The sequence below is a fragment of the Somniosus microcephalus genome, chromosome 33 (genome assembly GCF_052327205.1).
Source record: "Somniosus microcephalus isolate GS21.2 chromosome 33, FLI_Smic_1.0, whole genome shotgun sequence".
Classification (NCBI taxonomy): Eukaryota; Metazoa; Chordata; class Chondrichthyes; order Squaliformes; family Somniosidae; genus Somniosus; species Somniosus microcephalus.
Genome location: NC_141019.1, coordinates 27,196,035 through 27,219,577, shown reverse-complemented (window position 1 = coordinate 27,219,577; position 23,543 = coordinate 27,196,035). Strand labels below are relative to the sequence as shown.

General features: G+C 44.3%; 1 protein-coding gene across 11 annotated transcripts in view; it reads right to left on the bottom strand.

Annotated features, from left to right (window-relative positions):
- Positions 1-442: 442 nt before the first annotated feature.
- kmt2d (lysine (K)-specific methyltransferase 2D) overlaps positions 443-23,543 on the bottom strand; it is a 239,566-nt gene continuing 216,465 nt past the window's right edge. For all 11 annotated transcript variants that reach the window (XM_085972785.1, XM_085972784.1, XM_085972778.1 and 8 more), the window contains 4 exons: positions 22,864-22,980; positions 5,355-5,428; positions 4,233-4,341; positions 443-3,397 (listed from right to left, as the gene is read on the bottom strand). In XM_085972785.1, coding sequence (XP_085828911.1) covers positions 3,305-3,397; positions 4,233-4,341; positions 5,355-5,428; positions 22,864-22,980 — 393 coding nt within the window. In that variant the 3' untranslated portion in view covers positions 443-3,304. The remainder of the gene's footprint in view (positions 3,398-4,232; positions 4,342-5,354; positions 5,429-22,863; positions 22,981-23,543) is intronic.

Sequence of the window (23,543 nt, the reverse complement as noted above, 5' to 3'; positions counted from 1 at the left end):
AATTTGGAAACATTAACTTGCCTTTTCAGTTTGTAGCTCTATTAAAACAAATATTCACAAAAGCCTTTAATAATCCTATTTAAACACCCCGGCTTTCATACTGAGGAGCGGAGGCCTATATTGGTAACACCAGCACCGCCATATAAAAATAAATTACAAAGTGTGGTAACAAAATATGGCTCAACACTTCATTGCACATATATTTATGGATTTCTATTCTTCGAGTGATTTAAATACCTGCTTCATTATGTGTTTAAGATACTTAACTGGAATGGCATCTGTAGGTGACACTATAAAAACACAATCACGACATGACATCAATTCTTCAAGACAAAGGTCTTAAACACAGTAGAATGCTCCTCAATATGGTTCCTTTACCATGGCAGACTAGGTTCTCTTCTCCCACACTAACCCGAAACAAATAAATGTAGTCCAAGGGTGATTTTATTTCAAACAGTTTTAATGCAGTAAATTCACCTCTGTAGGAACAGATGTCCCTATTTATCATACAGTAATGCAAAGATGCTACATTTGTATTTAAAAAAAGGTTTGTACAATCTAGCCAACATGATCATAAACAGTCTCTACATGTACCAGGGATGTACAGAATAAGCTTATTCCTGCAGGAGATTTAATACATAGAGCAGCAAGAAACATCTTGGCTCTTCGACATAAATTATATACAATTCAACTTATGTTCAGTACAAAAAAAAACATGCCACATACAATAAAAAAGGATAATTTTAATTCATTACCAGTGACAACATTTGCTGTACAGAATGCACACAACACAAACAAAAAAAAAAACCTTTCATATTCTGGAAGTTTACTTTGTCATTAAAAAATACTCAGAAATCTCTGCTTTTATTTTTGCCCCAATTGCAAGGATAAAATGCACCACAAAATACCTAGCTCAGAGTGTAAACAGTATGAACAAGGCTTTACTGCAAATAGGACATCTTCATTTGTTAACTGAGCATGTTCCAACAATACATTACGTGACTGTAACCTCCCCAACTGTGGCGGTCAGGGAAGTGGGATCCCACAATGCATTAGGGCTCTGCGGACATCTTCAGTTAAAGTGAAAAAAAGCCCCATTTTTAAATTAGAATCTTCCATTAAAAGACACCCCGGCTCCTGTCAGTTGAAGAGAGGGGTGAAATCAGCTTTTATTATAAAAACAGTAAAACACTGTAAGCTTAAATTTATCTAACATGATCTACATTACCTAGAATCTTCTCATTGCATGCTAATGTCTTCCCTGCTTCAATCCAACCAGCAGCTATTTTATATCACCAATACCAACCGTTCATTTGTACGAATGAGAATCTGATCCAGTGGTTTCTGCTTTGGAGATTTCTACAAGTTTTGTATTTACATTTTTACAGTTGCAGCGTGGAGAAGATGCAGTGGGGGCAGCAGCTTTCACGAATCGCGCCAATAAAAAAATTCTCCCCCATCCAGACCTATCCTACTGTTCCGAATAAAATTCACACTTTTATATATATATTACAGGAACAAAACTACAGTAAAATGACTTGTGGAATCAAGTAGGTGAGAAATCCTTCAGTGCAAGTCTCCTCTGCAAGAGATTTCAGAGAGAGTCCGTTTGTGCGTTGAACCAAATGCCCCAGCCGCTCGCCTGTCGATACTGACTGATCAGGATCAAGGTGGCCTCAGAAGAAGTCTTCAAGTGCCACCCTCCTTTTCACTATGTTTTACATTATTGATCAGCAAATGAGGACTTAGAATTGAGGTCGTCGGTCCCCATCGTCCAAATTAGATAGCCCTGTATGACTGGTGTGCTAGTTGCTTCTATTTTTGAAACAGTATAAATTGTGTGTTGGAAGAAAATGTCACCAATCATGGAAATATATGTTGTCAGGTTGACAGCTTAAAAGGGATCGTCCAGATTCAGAGTTGGGAGCTGGTTAATTGATCAATTTGAACCTTGGTTTTCAACCAGACAGTTACAGCCAGACCTCATCGATAACAGTATTAGAATTGTCTGTTCCAGCCCCAGAGTCCCTATATATTAAGTTGTTTCCAGTAAATCCCCAACAGAGAACCATTCAACTGGTCCAAGTGAGTTCTTACTAATGTGGATTGTCTTTCAAAAAGTATCTTTTACACATTTATTTTTGAGTAACGTGTGTAAAAGATTAACATTTCCTCGATAGTCACTCAGATTTCACACACAGTGACCAACATGGATGGATGCTTACATTTTTCTCCGTTTCTACCAAGCTACTTCATTGTGTTTTTTCCTTCCTCTAGATTTTGGTCAATTATGGAGTCAACTTCCCTTGAAATAAACTACAATCTGGTGATAATAACACACACACAAAATGGGGCAGTTGCTTGAAAAGTCAACATTACTGATTTTGGCAAAGTAACCAAAATCCTTGCAAACAAGAAATCCCACACTGATCCTCCAGCATACAGTTAGGGCAAATAGTATGGGAAATCCAAATCTATTAATGCAGTCAAATTTGTCACACCCAAGGGACACCATCTCTTTAAAACTCTAGTGTTTTTAGGAGTGCTGCTCATTAAATCGCTGCCTTGGTTTCAAAATCACTCCCCTCCCATAAAAAAAAATCTGCGTTTATTTTACTTATACCCGCAATGTTCAAACATTCTTGTATTGAAAAAAAAATATCTGGTCAGATGAAAACCCTATTCCCTTTGACCTTGAGATGTACCACACCTCTGTCTAAAATCAGAGACCCCTTCCAGCAGAGTTAGGAAAGCTGGTGACTTTCCGATCCCAGTCTTCCCTCCTTTGGCTGGACTTCATTAGAAATACAATCTGTCCTTTAGGTTAAGTCCCATCAGAAAAGGTCTGCACAGCTGAGAGATTCTCAGTCTCTCTCTCTCTCTCTCTCGCGGGGACTATAGACAGCAACAAAAAATCCATAGATTACATTCAGAAGCAACCCACGGCCTGGCAGGAAACGCAGTCATTGGCTGTGTGTCGTAATATCTCTGTACACCTGCTCAGTCCATTTGTTTTAGTAACTCATTGTTCGCTAAATGTTGTTAAAATGTTCTGCACGTCTGAGATTAACAAGATCACTACACTAACTCCCAACTACAGATATTCGCCAACATGAAATGTGGTAAATACTTCTTCGTAAACTAGTGAGATTTTTTCCCATCTTCGTAGTCTTGCTGCCGAGAGACTCCATGTAGGATAATCTGTCAGTATGATTTCTCTGAGTATACCAGCTGCCAAGTCCAGAATTCTGAACTCTCTGAAATTGTTGTGAATTCTGAACCAGCTAAAATTGCTCTAAATGTTTTAGTTCATCCACTTTCTGCAGTTGAGAGCTCCACAATGACATGGAATCTTGTGCTGATCATCTTCAAAATCAAACTTATAGTCATAAGTCAGCTAAAAAAAAGAATAAATACTATTAAGACAGAAAATGTTCAATGAACGGTCAACATTCAGACACCAGCTGATATATTTTTGATTGTGTAGTTACTGAACTATGATAAACCTTCCCAGATTAGTAAAATAGATTTTCCATAAATTTACATAGAGGAAAATATATCTTCAGGATTGTAAACAGTGCGATATTCAACCATAGACCTTTTCACTTAAGTTGCCTACCTCTACAGCATTATTTCATACGGAGGCCTAGTAGTAGCTGAAAATTAGAACATGCCTATGCAATTTTCCATTCAAAATGAATGGGATACTTTATAACATGCAAGTACACATTAACACCATTGAACATTTATTTTCAGGAAGTGTTATGTGCATACTTACTTGGTAGAGGGGGAACAGCTGCAGACATTGCTAGCTGGTGGTGGTCAGAGATGCCCCAGAAGCCCAGGTTAGAGGCAAGTGGTTGCAGTAGTATGTTATTAGAACTCAAGTAGTTCTATGTGCCATCTGATTTTCCATTGTGGAAAACTTGGGTTAAGCTACCAGAACATAGAGGATGACAAATGAAGAAATAAGCTAACACTTGGATTTGCTACATCTCAGATTAACATCTGTGCATGACATTGCAGTTCTCATTCATTCTCAGCCAAGTGCCCAATAACTCTTCTGACGAAAGGTCACAGACTTGAACCATTAACTCTGTTTCCCTCTCCACAGATGCTGCTGGACCTGCCGAGTATTTCCAGCATTTTCGGTTTTTATTTCAGATTGCCAGCATCCGCAGTATTTGGCTTTTGACCCAATAACTCTTATTTTTCTCTGTTTTTCCACTCACCTCCTCTCCTTTTGGAATTCGCCTGCTTGAGATAATGATTATTTTGTCCTCCTTGTCAAAGGTCACAACCTCTGCCACACAGTTGGGGGCACAGGAATGATTGATATATCTGCACAGCAGAAAAAGGTTAAGTGTTTTTTTTTTAAAAAAGAGAAAAGCAGCAAGTTAAGAGCACCACCAAAGTACAATCAGAAGAAAAAAAGTAATTTATAATGTAGTCAGCTTTGGACATTTCACAATACAAATAACTAAAATGAAAATACAGGAAACTTTGGTTTATCCGGAGGTTGAATGTCCAGAAACCTCGATCTACCGGCAGAAATCAGGAGCCGTTTTGTTAGGTTTTTTTTCTTCTCGTGGCTTTTTCCCCCAACAGTCAGGCTCTGGAAAGTCTCTCTGAAGCTGTTGCTAAGCTACAGAGACGCTTCCAAGGTACGGGCCGACTGTTTAGAAGCTGTTGCTAAGCAACAGTGTTTGTTGTCAGATACGGAGATGAAAACCTCCGTATGCTTCAACATTAACGCTGGTATGTCCGGCAGTTTTGATAGATCGGCAACAGCTCGGTCCCGTCGGTGCCGGATATCACAAAGTTTCCTGTACCAGGAATCCAACAATTCGTAAAGTTACCTCCACTACTGGTCCTTGAGAGTTGGATGTTAATACATGCATAGATAAGTCTGGGTACAACACAAATTAGTTTTGCTATTGTAATGGTTGTCAAAACTCGTCATATGTATGAGTTGATTCCCAAATACCCACTCAATTTTCCTTTGCAATCAACAATCATAGAGCACAATGTTACTATTGTTCAAATCATGTGATCACCATTCAAGGTCAAACTTTACTGGGTCACCCGTCTGGTGAGATTGCTGATGGCCTGGAAGCAGGTTTCCCACTCTGTTCTCTTGGATACAAAGGCTGTATAGATGGGGGCAGCAAGGAAAGGGGGTAGAGACTGACAAGGGGATAAAAGTTCACACACCATTACAAGGTGGTACAAAAAATTCAGAACCCTTGTTTGTCGTATCACTAGAAACATTCATTATTGCCAAATAAGTTATTTCAATTCAATTCTAAAATCATTCTTGCTGATGCCATCACAACAACAGAATTGTCACCTACCTGGCTGGGCCTCCAGTTAAAGTTGCGTCAATCACATGCTCATTATTAATCCGAAACATATAAACACCTCGATTCTGAAGGAAAAGCAAAAGACAAATTTAACTTCTGATCATCTACTTTTCTTCCCACTTCTTGCACATCCCTCTTTCATAAAACTAGAGTGCCCAAAGTGTCCAGTGTCAATGAAGCTGCAAATTTCAAATAAAAGCTGTGCATTTCTATGAGCGAGGTAGCTATACTGTCAATAGCAAAACTCAACAGATATATATGAAACTGGTACGGTCAAGAGCACAGGCAGAGAGGGTAGTGATTAAGTCAAGAGTTATATCCTTTGCACTACATTACTGATGCATCTTTTGCTGTGGCAACTGGCATGTTTTATTTAGTATGATATTTGCACACTTTTGGACAAGAGGAATGTTACGTTTTGGGGTTGATACTCTAAATATTTTTCTTGACTTCAGTATCTCAGCCCACTCCGTAGGTGATCCCTCATTCCCAGTTATATTTTTGAATCTTTTCTAAATCTTCTAACTCATGATTATTTCAGCTTTCATATACATCTTAAATCACACTCATGGGCAAGTCCCATATCCTTGCCTTGAGGTCTAGGTAAGCGCCTGGTAAATTAATAAAGTGTGTCCGGTAATTGCTTTTAGCTACTGGATTTATACCATCGTAAGATCTCACCCTGATCTTCAAAAGTGATAAAGCATTACATCAGACCTTGTTTCAAGTTTAAAATATCAACAATGCTATTTTACAAAAGATGAACAAACACAAGTCATATATAATAAATATTTAGAGTAGGCAACTTTCCACCTAACTCCAAGAATTTAAGAATAACTTTACAATAAAAACAAAGAATGCAACTCTAAGAACTAAGCTTATCCTTCATAAATTGCTTTTAAATATAGTGTTTCTCCTTTCTTGCAGGAATATCAAACTGACCAGTGCTGACTGGTTGCTTTGTTGAGCTTTCAAACTGCATCTTGATTTAAATAGAACAGTCTTTTCAAATCTAGGAAAAAAGGAAAACTGGGACTACAGTAATTGAATTCTGAATATCTGACTTAAACATTCAAATAAGGTCAGTCAAATACAAACAACCACACAGCACTGTTTAAGTTAGAATTTTTCCCTTCTCTCTAGTTTGTAACCATTAGAAATTGGCAACTTGGTTTCAAAATAAGCTTGGTACAGGGATATGAACTGCAGTAATTTATTAAAATTGCTTATGTAATGTGAATGAATTTAAAGGAACTAGAAATTTTATTTTGTCACACTTTCTATCACGTGGACTTTGCCTTTAACTGCTCAATATCTAAGAAATTTGTAGCCAGCTCACAAATCAAAAAGAAACACACCTTACTGTATTTTGATAACTAGTTATATACAGGAAACTTTGTGATATCCGGCACCGACGGGACCGGCGTGTTGCCGATCTATCAAAACTGCCGGACATACAAAGTTAATGTTGAAGCATACGGAGGTTTTCATCTCCGTATCTGACAACAAACACTGTTGCTTAGCAACAGCTTCTAAAGAGTCGGCTGCAGCTGCAAGCGGCTCTAGCTGAAGCTGTTGCTATAGCTACAGACCTTGCAGTGCCTGACTGGGGGGAAAAAAAAAACGCGATCTAAAAATACTTGTAGAAAACAGCTCCTGATTTTTGCCGTTAGATCGAGTATTCCGGACATACAACCTCCGGATAAACCAAAGTTTCCTGTAATATGCCGTTTACACAATCTTTCCCAACCTCAGAAGGTGGTAGAATAAAAACTTCGCAAGACCACGGCTAAGGCTGTAAACTAACAGTAAATGAAGTCAGTGTCAGGGCAGGATTTTCATTGAGCCGTGGAGGCAGGATTGGAGGCGTGTGGGGGGGTTAAAATCTCGAAATCGGGGGGGGGGGGGGGGGGGGCCACGCACCCACCCCGCCCCCATGCCAGTTTCAAAGGAGGCGGGTACCCGACCCGCACTGGGACCCGCCTCCCCAAGGCGGGAAGGGGATTAGTGCCAATTAACTGCCTGTTAACAGGCAGTTTTTAGCCTAAATCCCTATTTTCATTGGCAAAATGTGGGATTCCCGACGGCTCCAAACCACGCCAAGTTAGCGAGGCGGGCTGTCGGGATGAAGGGCTTGGAGGGGTCGAGATGTCCGGTGTTCAGGTGAGTGCATGAGTGCAAAGGAAAGTGTGTTTGGTGTGTGTAAGTGTTTAAAGAAATTTTACTTACATGTACTTACCTTTACAGCCTTCCTTCCTTCAGGTCTCGGGAGTCCCTCATCTCACCGGCACAGAAAGCAGAATGGCCGCGAGCTGTCAAAAGTTCCAGCATTCAGCTTTCTGTTCCGGGGAGATCTCTAAATCATCCTGAGAGGAAGGAATTAACCTGGAGTACAGATTGTCAGTGTTTGACAGCTTCAAACAGCTGTGAAACGCTGATATTTCATCTGTCAAAAGGTCTTGACAGATGAAATGTATGTCTGTGACGTCACCTGTTGCCGGGTGGCCCTTAATTGGCCTGCTGAGCGGGCTCAACAAGGTCAATCAAGTCAAAATCGCGTGGGTTGGCTAGAACTCGATGCAGGCGGGACTACAACCCCAAAAGTTGTAGTCCCGCCTCCTAAATGAAAATCCAGCCGAGTCTGTGCCGGCTCTCTGTAGAACAATCCAGTCAGTCCCATTCCCCCCGCTCTATCCCCGTAGCCCTGCAAGTTTATTTCCCTCAAGTGCCTATCCAGTCTCCCCTTGAAAACATTGAGTGTCTCCGCTTCCACCACTTCCGTCGGCAGCGAGTTCCAGGTCCTCACCACTCGCTGCGTAAAAAAGTTTTTCCTCACATCCCCCCGTATCTCTTGCCCAAAACCTTAAATCTGTGTCCCCTAGTCCTTGTACCATCAGCTAGTGGGAACAGCCTATCCCCGTCTAGCCTATCCAAACCCGTCATAATCTTGTACACCTCTATCAAATCACCCCTCAACCTCCTTTGCTCTAATGAAAACAAATCCAGCTTCTCCAACCTGTCCTTGTAGCCAAGATCTCCCATCCCCAGAACCATTCTGGTAAATCTCCTCTGCACCCTCTCAAAGGCCTTCACATCCTTCCTAAAGTGGTGACCAGAACTGGACGCAATACTCCAGTTGTAGCCTAACCAGCGCTTTATAAAGGTTCAGCATAACCCCTCTACTTTTGTACTCCATGCCTATTTATGAAGCCCAAGATCCCATATATTTTGCTAACCACTCTCTCAATAAGTCCCACCACCTTCAGGGACCTATGCACATTAGCTCCAAGGTCCCTCTGTCCCTGCACACTCTTTAAAACTGTGCCATTAAGTGTAGATTGCCTCTCCCTGTTCCTTCTGCCAAAATGCATCAACTCACACTTCTCTGTATTAAATTCCATCTGCCACTTGTCTGCCCATTCTTCTAGCCTTTCTATGTCCTGTTGCAGTCGATTGGTATCGCCATCACTGTTTGCCACACCAAGTTTGGTGTCATCGGCAAATTTAGAAATTCTACTCTGTATTCCAATATCCAGGTCATTTATATAAATCAAAAAAAGCAGTGGCCCCAGCACTGACCCTTGGGGAACACCACTGTTTACCATCCTCCAGTCTGAAAAACAGCCATTTACCACAACTCACTGTTTTCTGTCCTTAAGCCAATTCCTTATCCAAGCTGCCACTGACCCACCAATTCCATGGGCCTCAATTTTGTTAACCAGCCTTCTATGTGGTACTTTGTCAATTGCCTTCCGAAAATCCATGTAGACAACATCCATTGCATTCCCTTCATCAATCCTCCCTGTTACTTCATCAAAAAATTCAATTAAATTAGTCAAACACGATCTGCCTCTTACAAATCCCGGTTGGCTCTCCTTAATTAGCTTAAACTAATTGCAGATAAGGCCATCTCTGACCATTTCCTCGTATCACCCTTTCACCCCGCCCCCCCCCAACACTACATCTTTCTGTGTCCGCCCCTGGAAAAAACTCTCCCAACTTTCTTACAACTGCGCTTATGAAATCCCAACTGTCCAGCCTCTGGCCCTCCATTCACGACATTTCTGCAGCTACCGATCTGCTCAACCACACCCTCACCACCACCTTTGATGCCCTAGTCCCTACTAAAACAATTACCCTTTCTCACCCGGGCCGTTCCCCTGGTACGGTTCACCTTTTCGCTCCCTTAACTCTAAGGGATGCAGACTCGAACGGATATGGCGGACAACTGGTTTAGCCATTCACTGCCAGATCTGGCTGGATCAAAGCATTATCGGGCCCTGCTCTCGTCTGCCAAAATTGCTCACTATTCCAGAATCATTCTGGAATGCAGAAATAAACCCCAGCTCCTATTCTCTACTGCTAACCGTCTTCTTAAACCCCTCTCCTCTGTCTCCTCCACCCTCACCTCCGATAACAAGTGAGGAGCTCATAGACTTCTTTGTCTCTAAGATTGAGACCATCTGTTCAGCTGCCTCTGCCACTTCCCTTCCTTCCCCTAGCCCACTGGGCCAAACTTCCTCTAAGGTTCCCCCCTGCCCTAGCCCTGAACTCAGATCTTTCTCCAGTTTCTCTCCGATCTCCCCTCATGCCCTTTCTGAGCTCATCTTGTCCATGAGACCCACCTCCTGCTTCCTCGACCCTATTCCCACCAAACTGCTGACCACCCAACTTCCTTTTCTGGCTCCCAAGTTAGCCGATATTGTGAACGGTTCTCTCTCCTCGGGTACTGTCCCCCTCTCCTCCAAAAACCAAACCTTGATCTCTCGGTCTTTGCAAACTACCGCCCCATCTCCAACCCCCCTTTCCTCTCAAGTCCTTGAACGTGTTGTTGCCTCCCAAACCCGTGCCCATCTTTCATGTTTCATGCAATTCCATGTTTGAATCCCTCCAATCAGGTTTCCGCCCCGCCACAGTACCGAAACGGCTCTCAGCAAAGTCACAAATGACATCCTTTGTGACTGTGACAAAGGTAAACTATCCCTCCTTGTCCTCCTCGACTTGTCTGCAGCCTTTGACACGGTTAACCACTCCATCCTTCTCCAGTGCCTCTCCACCGTCATCCAGCTGGGTGGGACTGCACTCGCCTGGTTCCATTCTTATCTATCTAATCGTAGCCAGAGAATCACCTGCAACAGCTTCTCTTCCCGCTCCCGCATCGTTACCTCTGGTGTCCCCCAAGGATCTATCCTTGGCCCCCCTCCTATTTCTCATCTACATGCTGCCCCTTGGGCGACATCATCCGAAAACACAGCGTCAGTTTCCACATGTACTCTGACGCCACCCAGCTCTACCTCACTATCTCTTCTCTCGACCCCTCCACGGTCTCTAAATTGTCAGACTGCTTGTCCAACATACAGTCCAGGATGAAGAAAAATTTTCTCCAATTAAATATTGGGAAAACCGAAGCCATTGTTTTCGGTCCCCGCCACAAACTCCGTTCCCTGGCCACTGACTCCATCCCTCTCCCTAACATCTGTCTGAGGCTGAACCACACTGTTCGCAACCTTGGTGTCATATTTGACCCTGAAATGAGCTTCCGACCACATATCCGCAGCTTAACAAAGACCGCCAATTTCCACCTCCGTAACATCGCCCGTCTCCGCCCCTGCCTCAGCTCATCCGCTGCTGAAACCCTTATCCATGCCTTTGTTACCTCTAGACTTGACTATTCCAACGCACTCCTGGCCAGTCTCCCACATTCCACCCTACGTAAACTTGAGGTCATCCAAAACTCGGCTGCCCGTGTCCTAACTCACACCAAGTCCCGTTCACCCATCACCCCTGTGCTCGCTGACCTACATTGGCTCCCGGTTAAGCAACGCCTCGGTTTCAAAATTCTCATCCTTGTTTTCAAATCCCTCCATGGCCTCACCCCTTCCTATCTCTGTAATCTCCTTCAGCTCCACAACCCGAGATATCTGCACTCCTCTAATTCTGGCCTTGAGGATCCCTGATTATAATTGCTCAACCTTTGGTGGCCGTGCCTTCTGTTGCCGAGGCCCTAAGCTCTGGAATTCCCTGCCTAAACCTCTCCACCTCTCTTTCCTCCTTTAAGACGCTCCTTAAAACCTACCTCTTTGACCAAGCTTTTGGTCACCTGCCCTAATTTATCCTTATGTGGATCGGTGTCAAATTTTTTGTCTTAAAATACTCCTGTGCAGCGCCTTGGGACGTTTTACTACATTAAAGGCGCTCTATAAATACAAGTTGTTGGTGTTGTAAACCTCTCCAAGTGCCCGTTAATTTTTTCCTTGATTATTGTTTCAAAACTTTACCCACCACTGATGTTAAACTGACCGGCCTGTAGTTACTAGGATTGTCCTTACACCCTTTCTTGAACAATGGCGTCACATTTGCCACTTTCCAATCCTCAGGCACCTCCCCCGCATCTAGGGAAGTTAGGAAAATTATGGCAAGCTTGTTGTATCCGTGTGTTAATGAAGACACGGAATGCAGGAGTTGGTTTACAGGACAAAGTCTGGAGGTGAACTAACAGATACAAGACACTATACAGGCTTATTTTGCCCGAGTGGCCACTACCAGCATTACAGTACACAGGGGCTCTTAAAGGCACATACACCACAATTCCTCCCCTTTTAGACAACCAGTACATAACATTTTAAGTAATTGTTATTAACATGTGTACAAGAACAATAATCTAAACATTTGCTGCAGTTAATCAATTATAAGTCAGTCTCTCTGGAGGCTTCCTGACTCGGTCCGGATAACGCCTCGGTGGTGTAGTAGTTTCCGGTGGTGTAGTAGGTTCTTTTGGTAAGGTCGATTCGGCTTGAAGGCCAGTGTCGGGTTCATCTGGTTCCAGTATCACCGGATCGGAGGTAGATACTATGGGTATCTCTACTTCATCATTAGGCGTATAGAGTGGTGGTGTAGGTTGTCCCTTTTCGGATGACTCTCTGATCTGGTCAGCATGGCGCCTTATTATGCTTTCTCCAATGTCCACGGTATACATCAGTGGTCCTAGTCGTGTGCAAATAGTTCCAGGCTGCCATTTCTCGGTACGGTAGTCCCGGGCCAAAACTTGTTGACCTATCTGGAAGGTTCTAGTTGGCCTTTCATTCATGCCTTGAAATTGCCGGTTCTCCACGTCCCTTCTGATGTTTGGCTTGATCAAATCCAGCCGGCATCTTAGTCTTCTATTGAAAAACATCATGGCGGGAGTTTGGTTTGTAACCAGGTGTTGCATTCCTGTAGGCAAACAAGAAGTTATCTACCTTATGCTGTAGATTGATGCCTTCATTACCCATAGCCTTTATGGCCTTCTTGAAGGTCTGGACAAACCTTTCAGTCAATCCATTGGTGGCGGGATGGTATGGGGCGGATGTATAGTGCTTAACCCCATTGTTTTTTTAAAGAACTTTCTGAATTCTTCGGATACAAATTGTGGTCCATTATCAGAACAGATCTGTTCAGGCAGCCCATTCCTGGCAAATATGGTCCTTAATACTGTGATGGTTTTTTCCGTGGTGGAGGAGGACATCTTTATTACCTCCGGCCACTTGGAGTGTGCGTCAACCGCGATTAAGAACATTGAGTCCATAAATGGACCAGCAAAGTCGATGTGTACCCTTTGCCATGGAGATGAGGGCCATTCCCATGGATGTAGAGGGGCTTGTGGTGGGGCGTTTTGGACCTTCTGGCATCCTAGACAGCCCTGGGTCATTTCTTCGATGTCTCCATCGATACCTGGCCACCACACAAACGCTCTGGCTAGGTTCTTCATTTTCACTCCACCCAGATGCCCCTTGTGAAGCTCCTTTAGCACTTTATCCTGGAGTTTGGGTGGAATCACCACTCTGGATCCACACATCAAGGTTCCTCGGCACACTGACAGCGGTTCTCTTCTTGGCGAACCACTGTTGCCAGCATTCTCGCAATGTGCTGGCCATCCCTTCACCGTTAAATCGTAGACTCGAGAGAGAGTCGGGTCATTTCTCGTTTCCTTTTCAATGGCAGCATTTGTTACTGGTAGACATTCCACTATGGTCGAGTGGAACATTTCCACTGGGTCCACTGTAGGTGCTTCTTCTACCGTTGGTAACGGTAGACGCGATAAACCGTCAGCATTTCCATGCTGTTTTGATCCTTTGTATTCTATGTCATATCGGTGTGCCCCTAGGAAAAGGGACCACCTCTGTAGCCTTTGTGCTGTCATAATGGGAACGCCCTTTTTAGGGTTGAATATGGAGACGCGGGGTTGATGGTCAGTCAACAAGGTAAATTTTTGTCCATGTAGGTAATGGTTGAATTTCTTCACTCCCCATACCAGGCTGAGTGCTTCCCTGTCGATCTGGGCATAGTTACGCTCAGCTGAGTTCAATGAGCGTGACGCAAAAGCTATCGGCCGCTCCGAGCCATCAGGGAATCTATGCGATAATACCGCTCCTACGCCGTAAGGGGATGCATCGCACGCCAGTCTGATTGGCAGTGATGGGTTGTAATGAGCCAAAACTTCCTTGGACGTGATCAAGCCTTTACATTTATGGAAGGCATGTTTACAGTCCTCGCTCCATTCCCAAATTACTCCCGTTTGCAGCAGTTCGTTAAGAGGGTGCAGAACAGTTGACAAGTTCGGTAAAAATTTATGATAGTAATTTATCAATCCCAGGAACGACCGTAATTGTGAGACATTTTCAGGTGCTGGGGCTTTTATGACCGCTTCAATTTTTTCAGGGGACTTATGCAACCCTTCTTCGTTAATTATGTGGCCACAATATGATATTTGTTTCTGGAAAAATTCACACTTGGGGCGGTTTGCTCGTAGGCCCCGTTCTCTCAGCCTAGTGAGCACCTGCTCCAAATTGGCAAGGTGCTCGTTGTCATTTTCTCCTGTTACAAGGATGTCGTCTAGGTAGCATTGAGTCCCAGGAATTCCTTGCAGGACTTGTTCCATAGCCCTTTGCCAGATAGCTGGAGCTGATGCTACTCCGAAAACCAGTCGATTGTACTGGTACAGGCCTTTGTGTGTGTTTATTGTGAGATACTTTTTAGAGGCCTCCTCAACCTCCATCTGTAGATATGCCTGTGCCAAGTCAATTTTTGTGAAACGTTTCCCTCCGGATAGTGAGGCGAAAATATCTTCTATCCTCGGAAGAGGATACTGTACCATGTGAAGGACCGGGTTTACAGTCACCTTGAAGTCCCCACAGATGCAAATTTTTCTCTGTTCTTCAGATTTATCATTATTCAAAGTTTTCTTCATGTCCGGGACGATGGGTGTTGCCCATTCGCTCCAATCTATCTTGGATAACACGCCTGTCCTTTCCAAATTCTCCAGCTCTATCTCGACTGCTGGACGAATTGCGTATGGCACCGGCCTTGCCTTAAAAAACTTGGGAATTGCCGCATCTTCCACTTTTATTGAGGCGGTGACGCCTTTCAAGGTTCCTAGTTCCTGTTGGAACACTTCTTTGGCGTTGGCCAAGATGTCTTTCAATCGTTCAGGTATGATGTCATCATCATTTTTTTTCTTACTGGTCACCGTCAGTGCCTGAATGGAGTGCCAGTCTAAACGTATCTTTCTGATCCATTCACGTCCCAACAGCAGTGGACCACCATTTTGCAGAACGTATAAATACAACTTCTGTATTTCCTTGCCACTGTATACAACAGGCACCCTTATTTTCCCTCTGGGGTATACTTTCTGCCCCGTATATGTTTTTAAGATAATGGATGTGTCTTTCAAGGTTATATGCGGAAATAGCCGCTCGTAATCCTGTCGACTTATGACGGTCAGAGCTGATCCTGTATCTAGCTCCATTTTAACTGGGGACCCTGCTATCGTGAGGGTAACCCAAATGGTCTGGTAATCTTCTTTGGCAATTACATTATGTAATTTGAGACAGCTTAGTCTCTTGTTTCCGGAGTCGCTATCGCTCTTCTGGTCTTCGGAGCTACTGTCCGTCATCATTTGTACCTTTTTGTACTTTTCTTTGTTGATTTTTTTTTTGGTCAGTGGATTTTTTGTTTTCAGATCGGCATACACGTGCAATGTGTCCCATCTTTCCGCATTGCCTGCATGCTTTGTCCTTGAACCAGCAGTCCCTCTGGTCATGGGTGGATCTGCCGCACCGATAACATCTCTCGAAACCCTGTGTCATTTCATGGGTGCCGAAATCCTGTGGCTTGTGCTGTATCTCTGCAGCTCCTCTCGCTGCTGCTTCGTATGATACAGCCATACTGAAAGCCTTGTCCAGTGTTAAATCTTTCTCAGAAAGCAGCCTTTTCTGCGTTCCTTCACTTAAGAGACCGCAGACGAATTTGTCTCGAAGAGAATCTGCCAGTCCTGCTCCGAATTGGCAGTGCTTTGATAGCTTCCTTAATTCGGGGAGGTAATCAGCGTTACTTTCATTCTTGTGCTGATTCCTCCTGAAGAATTTGAATCGTTCCGCTATCAGCAGCGGTGTTGGGTTTAAGTGCTCCTGTAGGGTATCAACAATCTCCTTAAAATTCTTGTCCATCGGTTTGGCTGGAGTGATCAAGTTTCGTAACAGCCTGTATGTCCTTGCGCCCATCAGATTTAGAAGTACCGATGCCTTATCATCCTCTACTTCATTCGCTGTGCAATATACCTCCACTCTTTCCACATATGTGGTCCAATCCTCTATATCACTATCGAAAGCAGTAATATTGCCAGTCTTGGGCATCCTGAAAAAAAAAATGGCGCCTCCCGCGCTTTCCCTTCCTCCTTGCTGAAAAAAATGGCGCTTCCCGCCGCTGACAACGCTGTTCTCCGCGGTTTTTATTTATACAAATATTTTTAATAGTCGGAGACTTGTTCCCGCCGGACTCTCTGGGACTTTCCCCTCCCTCTGCGTCCGAACGCCGACCTGTTTTGCAGAGCTGGCCGTCTCCCGAGTGCTCCACCCTTCGTCTCTGTTTGCCTGCGCCTTCACTGCTTGGCCCCGCTGTAGAGCCAGCCGATCGAGCCCCAGCCCGCCGCCCAGGAAGGATTATTGCAGTACCTGCCACCAGCCCGGCTAGCTGGTGAAACCACAGTTTTTTCTTTTTTTTCTTCTTCCTTCGTCTAAGGAATCGATCTCCTTGAGGTGCTGCCGAATTGCAGGTAAGTCCGTTTCCAATTCGTCGCCACTGTTGTATCCGTGTGTTAATGAAGACACGGAATGCAGGAGTTGGTTTACAGGTGTTTACTGGACAAAGTCTGGAGGTGAACTAACAGATACAAGACACTATACAGGCTTATATAGCCCGAGTGGCCACTACCGGCATTACAGTACACAGGGGCTCTTAAAGGCACATACACCACAAAGCTCTTCCGCTATCTCCTCCCCCAATTCCTTTAGCAACCTGGGATGCAAGCCATCTGGACCAGGCGACTTGTCCACTCTAAGCATACCCAGCCTTTATAGTACATCCCGTCTATCAATTTCCCCCCTTCCATTGCTTCTACCTTTTCCACTTCTACCGATATTTTGTCAGCATCCACCTCATTAGTAAATACCGATGCAAAGTACTCATTGATTATTCCAGCCTTGCCCTGCGCCTCTAAGCATGTATCACCTTCTTTGTCCCTAATAGGCTCCACTCCACCTCTTACTACCCGCTTACTGTTTACATGCTGATAGAAGATTTTTGGGTTCCCCTTTATGTTAACCGCCATTCTACTCTCATTCTCGCTTTGCCAATCTTATTTTCATCTTCACATCCCCTCTCAACTTATTGTATTTGGTCTGGTTCTCCCTTGAAGACTTCACCCGACATGCATCATCCTCTCTATCTCCCTCGTCATCCAAGGAGCCCTTGCTTTGGTTCCCTTACTCTTCCCTCTTGTTGGAATGTACCTAGCCTGTACTTGGAACATCTCCTCCTTAAAGATCACCCATTGTTCCGTTACAGTTTTTCCTGTCAGTCTTTGGTTCCATTTTACCCTGGCTAGATCCTTTCGCATCCCACTGAAGTTAGCCCTATTCCAGTTTAGAAGTTCCACACTCCTCTCCATTGCTAATCTAAATCTTATGATACGATGATCACTCGTACCCAAGTGTTCTCCCACAGACACTTGGTCGACCTGGCCCACCTCATTCCCCAGCACCAGATCCAGCAATGCCTCATTCCCCAGCACCAGATCCAGTAATGCCTCCTTCCCAGTTGGGCCAAGAACATATTGGTCAAGGAAATTCTCCTGAACACATTAAAGAAATTCCTCCCCCTCCTTTCCCTTTACCCTAGCATTATCCCAATCGATATTTGGGTAATTGAAGTCCCCCAATATCACCACTCTATAAGCTCTTGCATATCTCTGCGATTTCCCTGCAGATTTGCTCCTCTACCTCCCTCTCACTATTTGGAGGCCTATAGAATACTCCCAATAGCGTGATCATATCCTTTTTGCTCCTCAATTCTAACCAAATGGATTCTGTCCTTGTCCCCTCAAGAACATCCTCCCTTTCCAACACTACAATGTCTTCCTTAATCAGCACTGCCACCCCACCTCCCTTTTTTCCATCTCTATCTTTTCCGAACACCTTGTACCCTTGAATATTAAGTGCCCAGTCCTCACCATTTTTAAGCCACGTTTCCGTTATTGCCACATGGCTAATTGTGCTTGTAGCTCACCAACCTTATTCACCACACTTTGTGCGTTTACATACATGCACCACGACCCTCCTCCGCCTGGCTGAACTTGTTCTCACATTGAACAACTTCTCCTTTAACTCCACTCATTTCCTCCAAATCAAAGGTGTTGCCATGGGTACCCGCATGGGTCCTAGCTATGCCTGCCTTTTCGTGGGCTATGTGGAACAATCTTTGTTCCAGTCCTACTCGGGTCCCCTCCCTCACCTCTTTTTCCGATACATTGATGACTGTATCGGTGCCGTTTCCTGCTCTCGCCCCGAACTTGACAATTTCATTCACTTTGCCTCCAATTTCCACCCTTCCCTCACCTTCACATGGTCCATCTCGGACTCTTCCCTTCCCTTCCTCGACTTCTCCGTCTCCATCTCTGGGGATAGGTTATCGACCAATATTTACTACAAGCCCACTGACTCCCACAGCTACCTGGACTACGCTTCCTCCCACCCCGCTTCCTGTAAGGACTCTATTCCATTCTCCCAGTTTCTCCGCCTCCGCCGTATCTGCTCTGACGACGCCACCTTCCACACCAGTGCTTCAGACATGTCTTCCTTTTTCCACAACCGAGGATTCCCCTCTACTGTGGTTGACACTGCCCTCGACCGTGTCAGTTCTATCTCCCGCACTTCTGCCCTCACCCCTGCCCCTCCCTCCCGGAACCACGATAGGGTTCCCCTTGTCCTCACCTTTCATCCCACCAGCCTCCACATTCAACGGATCATCCTCCGGCATTTCCGCTACCTCCAAAGTGATCCCACCACCAAACGTATCTTCCCCTCCCCTCCCCTTTCAGCATTCCGCAGGGACCGCTCCCTCCGAGACACCCTCGTCCACTCCTCTATCATCCCAAACAGCCCTTCCTCTTCGCCTGGCACCTTCCCGTGCAAGCGGAGGAGATGTAACACCTGCCCCTATACCTCCCCCCTTCCCACTGTCCAGGGCCCCAAACACCCCTTCCAGGTGAAACAGCGATTTACTTGTACTTCTCGCAATCTAGTATACTGTATTCGCTGCTCACGATGCGGTCTCCTCTACATTGGGGAGACCAAACGCAGATTGGGTGACTGCTTTGCGGAACACCTCCGTTCAGTCCGTAAGGGTGACCCCGAGCTTCCGGTCGCCTGTCATTTTAATTCACCGCTCCATTCCCACTCGGACCTCACCGTCCTTGGCCTCTTGTATTGTTCCACGGAAGCGCAACGTAAACTCGAGGAACAGCACCTCATCTTCCGATTAGGCAGTCTGCAGCCTTCCCGACTCAATATCGAGTTCAACAATTTCAGATCATAAGCTCGGCCCCCATTTCATTTTCTCTTGTAATTGTTCCACTCCTTCCCCGCCACCCCCCCTTTCCTTTTGTTTCTCTCTCACACCTGGCAGCTATCTTTTGCCCTGCCAGTACACTTTACACCTAATCCCAGCCTATTACCATCTCGTCTAGCTTCTAATCTCTTTTACTTCTTTTGTTTCTTTTATTCTTTTGTCCGATCGCAGCCCTGCCTCCGATCTAGTTTCTTTTCTTTCCAGTTTTGAAGAAGGGTCCAACCCGAAACGTCAACTCAAATTTCTCTCCACGGATGTTGCCTGACCTGCTGAGTTTTTCCAGCATTTTCTGTTGTTATTTCATGCATTCTAAACCCATTTTTGAATTTTTCATAGTCTTTCTTAGTCTGCTCCTATCTAATATGGTACTACTTCCACCTCTAGTACTATCTTCTCTAGTACTATCCAACGCACTCACTCTTTTATGCACTTTATTCCTCTTTTCTACTCCTAAATGCTGGTGCTCATCTCCCCCTGCCAAGCTAGTTTAAACCCTCCCCAACAGCACGAGCAAACCTCTCCGCGAGAATATTGGTCCCAGCTCTGTTGAGGTGTAACCCGCCCGGCTTCTACAGGTCCCACCTTCCCCAGAAACTGTCCCAATGCCTCAGGAATCTAAAGCCCTCCCTCCTGCACCATCTCTCCAGCCACACATTCATCTGTTCTATCCTCTTATTCCTGTATTCACGAGCACGTGGCACCGGGAGTAATCTGGAAATGACTACCTTCGAGGTCCTGCTTTTTAATCTCTCTCCTAGCTCACTAAACTCTGAATGCAGGACCTCATCCCTCTTTCTGCCTGTGTCGTTGGTACCGATATGGACAATGACCTCTGGCTGTTCACCCTCCCCTCTCAGAGTGTCCTGCAGCCACTCAGTGACATCCTTGACCCTGGCACCAGGGAGGCAACATACCATCCTGGAGTCACATCTACGGCTGCAGAGACGCTTGCCTGCTCCGGTAACTATTGAACCCCCTACCTCTATTGCTCTTCCACGCTTCCCCCCCCCCCCGCCGGTGCAGCTGAGCCACCTGTGGTGCCGTGGACTTGACTCAGGCTGCACTCCCCAGAGGAACCATCGCCCTCACCAGTACTCAGAACAGAATACTGGTTGGAGAGCGCGATGCACTCCGGGTCCTCCTCTTCTGTCTGGCGGTCACCCATTCCCTCTCTGCCTGCATACTCTTGAGCTGCGGGGTGACCACCTCTAGAAACATGCTATCCATGTAACTCTCAGCCTCGCGGATGCACTGCAGTGACTCCAGCCACCGCTCAAGCTCCGAAATCCGGAGCTCGAGTTGCTGTAGTGAATAGAAGCAATGACATACTATAGATTCACAGTACACTCCTCAGATAAAATAGAAACATTAACAGTCACACCTGCTTTGCTAAACTGCAATGTAAACTGGATTGAACAAAGTCCCTGAATATTAACCATTACGTGGTGGCTTGTTTCTGACTGTCCAGAGTCTCTCTGGCTTATGTATCCGATGGCGTTAAACAAACGACTTTTTATATATTTAACAAAAAGGCTGAGAAGTACTTTTCAAAAAATAAGTGACTGAAACAACAGAAATTTCAATATGTGCCTTGAGCTCAGAACTTCCAATCAATCAAACATATATACAAACAAAACCCACAAGATGCTTGTATTTGTATTGAAGGACATTGCTCCTCCCTCAGGTACCAAAACAAAACACCTATATTCTGAAGTGCATATATAACAAGAGGAGACATATTTTGAGAGTTTGGTTTTTAACTCTGTAGGTACTGTGTCAGGAAGACAGAAGCCAATGTCACATGATATATCACTTGCCCCAAACGCAACTAGCAACTACTATTTCTTTTAAAATATTCCTATCGAGCATGAGATCATGAAACACCACCAAATCTTGACTGAGGTAATGGCATATTCTGGTCTTCACACCAAGGAAATTAAGATGCTGCATAACACCTACAGTACAAGGTAAGGAACTCAAGGGTGGTTTGTGTTATGTTTTTCTCCTATCTTTACTAGTTTTATTGTTCTTCTGTATGTGTTGTGCTTCTTGCCTCAGGTTTTCTATTAGAATGTTACCCCCTCCTTTTCGTTTTCTCTATTCTCTGTCTGCACTGTAGTAGCTTTAATAAAAAAGAATTGTGAACAATGGAAATCTGAAACAAAAAGCAAAAATGCAACAAATACACAGCAGGTCAGTCAGCACCTGTATAGAGGAAAGGTTAACGTTCCAGGGCAAGACCAGAGTCCTGAGGAAGGGCCATGCACCCGAAACATTAACCTGTTTTTCCTCTTTACAGATGCTGACTGACTTGTTCATTTTGAACATTTGTGTTTCACTATCGTATCTTATTCACTTTATTTTCTTTGTTCTCAGAGCTTTACATCAGTTCAAATCTAAATCAGCTTCAACCAGGGAACACAGTACTGGGGGCACTGAAGATTGGGAGTAGGGTAACCCAAGACAGACCAGAGTGACCCCAAGGAAAGGCCCCATCAATTGTGAAGCCATTCGATGGGATACAGGGTGCTAGGAGAGGTGCAGAAACTTGAATAGTTTGAGCATATCGCGTACAATCCCACATGTATTAGGATATAGATCACTTGACAGAATGATTCAACTTGTGCTAAATATCATGCACTTATAAATAAATACAGCACAAACATTTAACACTTGATGCTTATATCATAACCTGATATACACCAGTTTACACACGAGAACAGCATTCACCATTGCATTTAAAGGATTACACAGTATCATTCTGACCAAGACAGATAGTCACACCAATACTAAGAGATCTGACTCTTATTAGGATTAATTAAAGTTAGCAATATATCTCAGTACAATCATAGAATTCTACTGCATAGGAGGCCATCATTCAGCCCATCGGCCTGTGTCACACCTCTCTGAAAGAGCGAGCCACTTCGTCCCATTTTCCTGCCTATACCCTTTTAAATGTTTCTTTTTCAAATATTTATCCATTTCCCTTTTAAAAGTAATGGTCATAAACAGAAGATAATGTTAATAGTACATAAACATACTTTTTTCCCCTTCTTGTTTGGATTTTCCTGTGGCAAATATAACCCCCAACCAAGAATGGCCAACCTGTTCCCAGGACCTCCAACGCTGCTCTGAAACTGGTTGCTGGCTGGTGTGGAAAAAGTAGCCCGAAGATGACCTTTCCTCCCTGAAGGGAAGTACCTGAATTCTACACAGCAACTCTCCATAGCAGCATGGCAGAGATTGAGAACTCAATCTACCAGAGGATTGCAGGAGTAACCGCATAACCTACCAATGAAAGGTGCAAACTGGGTAGTCACTTGAACTTGGCAGGGTAAGGTGAACTGCTGCCATTAAACTTCAATCCAAAATGATACGCCCAACAGTGATGCTTTTTAAAAATTTTAAACTTGAAACGCGAATAATTGAAAAACGTCAGCACCTGCAGATTTCAATGAGCTGAAAATAACAATGTTAAACAGTACCAGCCCTATTAGTTGAAGTTTGGCTTAGCAGTAGTGTTTGAAGCATTATACACAGCGATGTGGTTAACCCATACCTGAGTCTCGTACAATTTCTCCCTGCGGTTTGCAACCTCATTGCGAATGATTGTCCCTATATATTCAATCACCATTGTGTGCTTCTCAAGGTCTTTGGCTGCATAGAGACCCAGACCCTATGGAGCAGAAAAATATTGAACAGAAGTTAAAACAAATATTGAAATGAATTCTATCAACAGCCATCACTGAAAAGTTCATTGGTTCCTGTCCAGGTTCCATTATTCGTGACCGAGCGCCTCAAGGTTTAACCTGTGGACATATCATAATTTTCCGGTAAGGAGATCTCAATTCCCAGGGTATACAAGCAGGAGGATGTTATGCCGGCACAACTCAAATATTAAAACATCCAGTGCAGTGTGTTCTTCATCATCCAAGTGTAATTTAAGCTCCATGTACCTCTGCATTGGCTCATCATCTGAACAAGCTAAATCGATGGGACCATACTCAAGTTTCATGTTAGATATCAAATCATGTGTTCCTTTTAATGCATAAAAACTCTGCACACTATGCAGCCCATAGTAGGTTGTTTTGTTGACAGAAGCAGCCGACAAAGTAGACTATGGTTACACATTCAGTCTCGTCCATCTATTATAATCGATAAGATCCCTCTGAAAAAAGACTTGAGCTCAAATGTTACACATTAAACTGGTTCTAGTCAATTTAAGGCAGTTGTTTGACC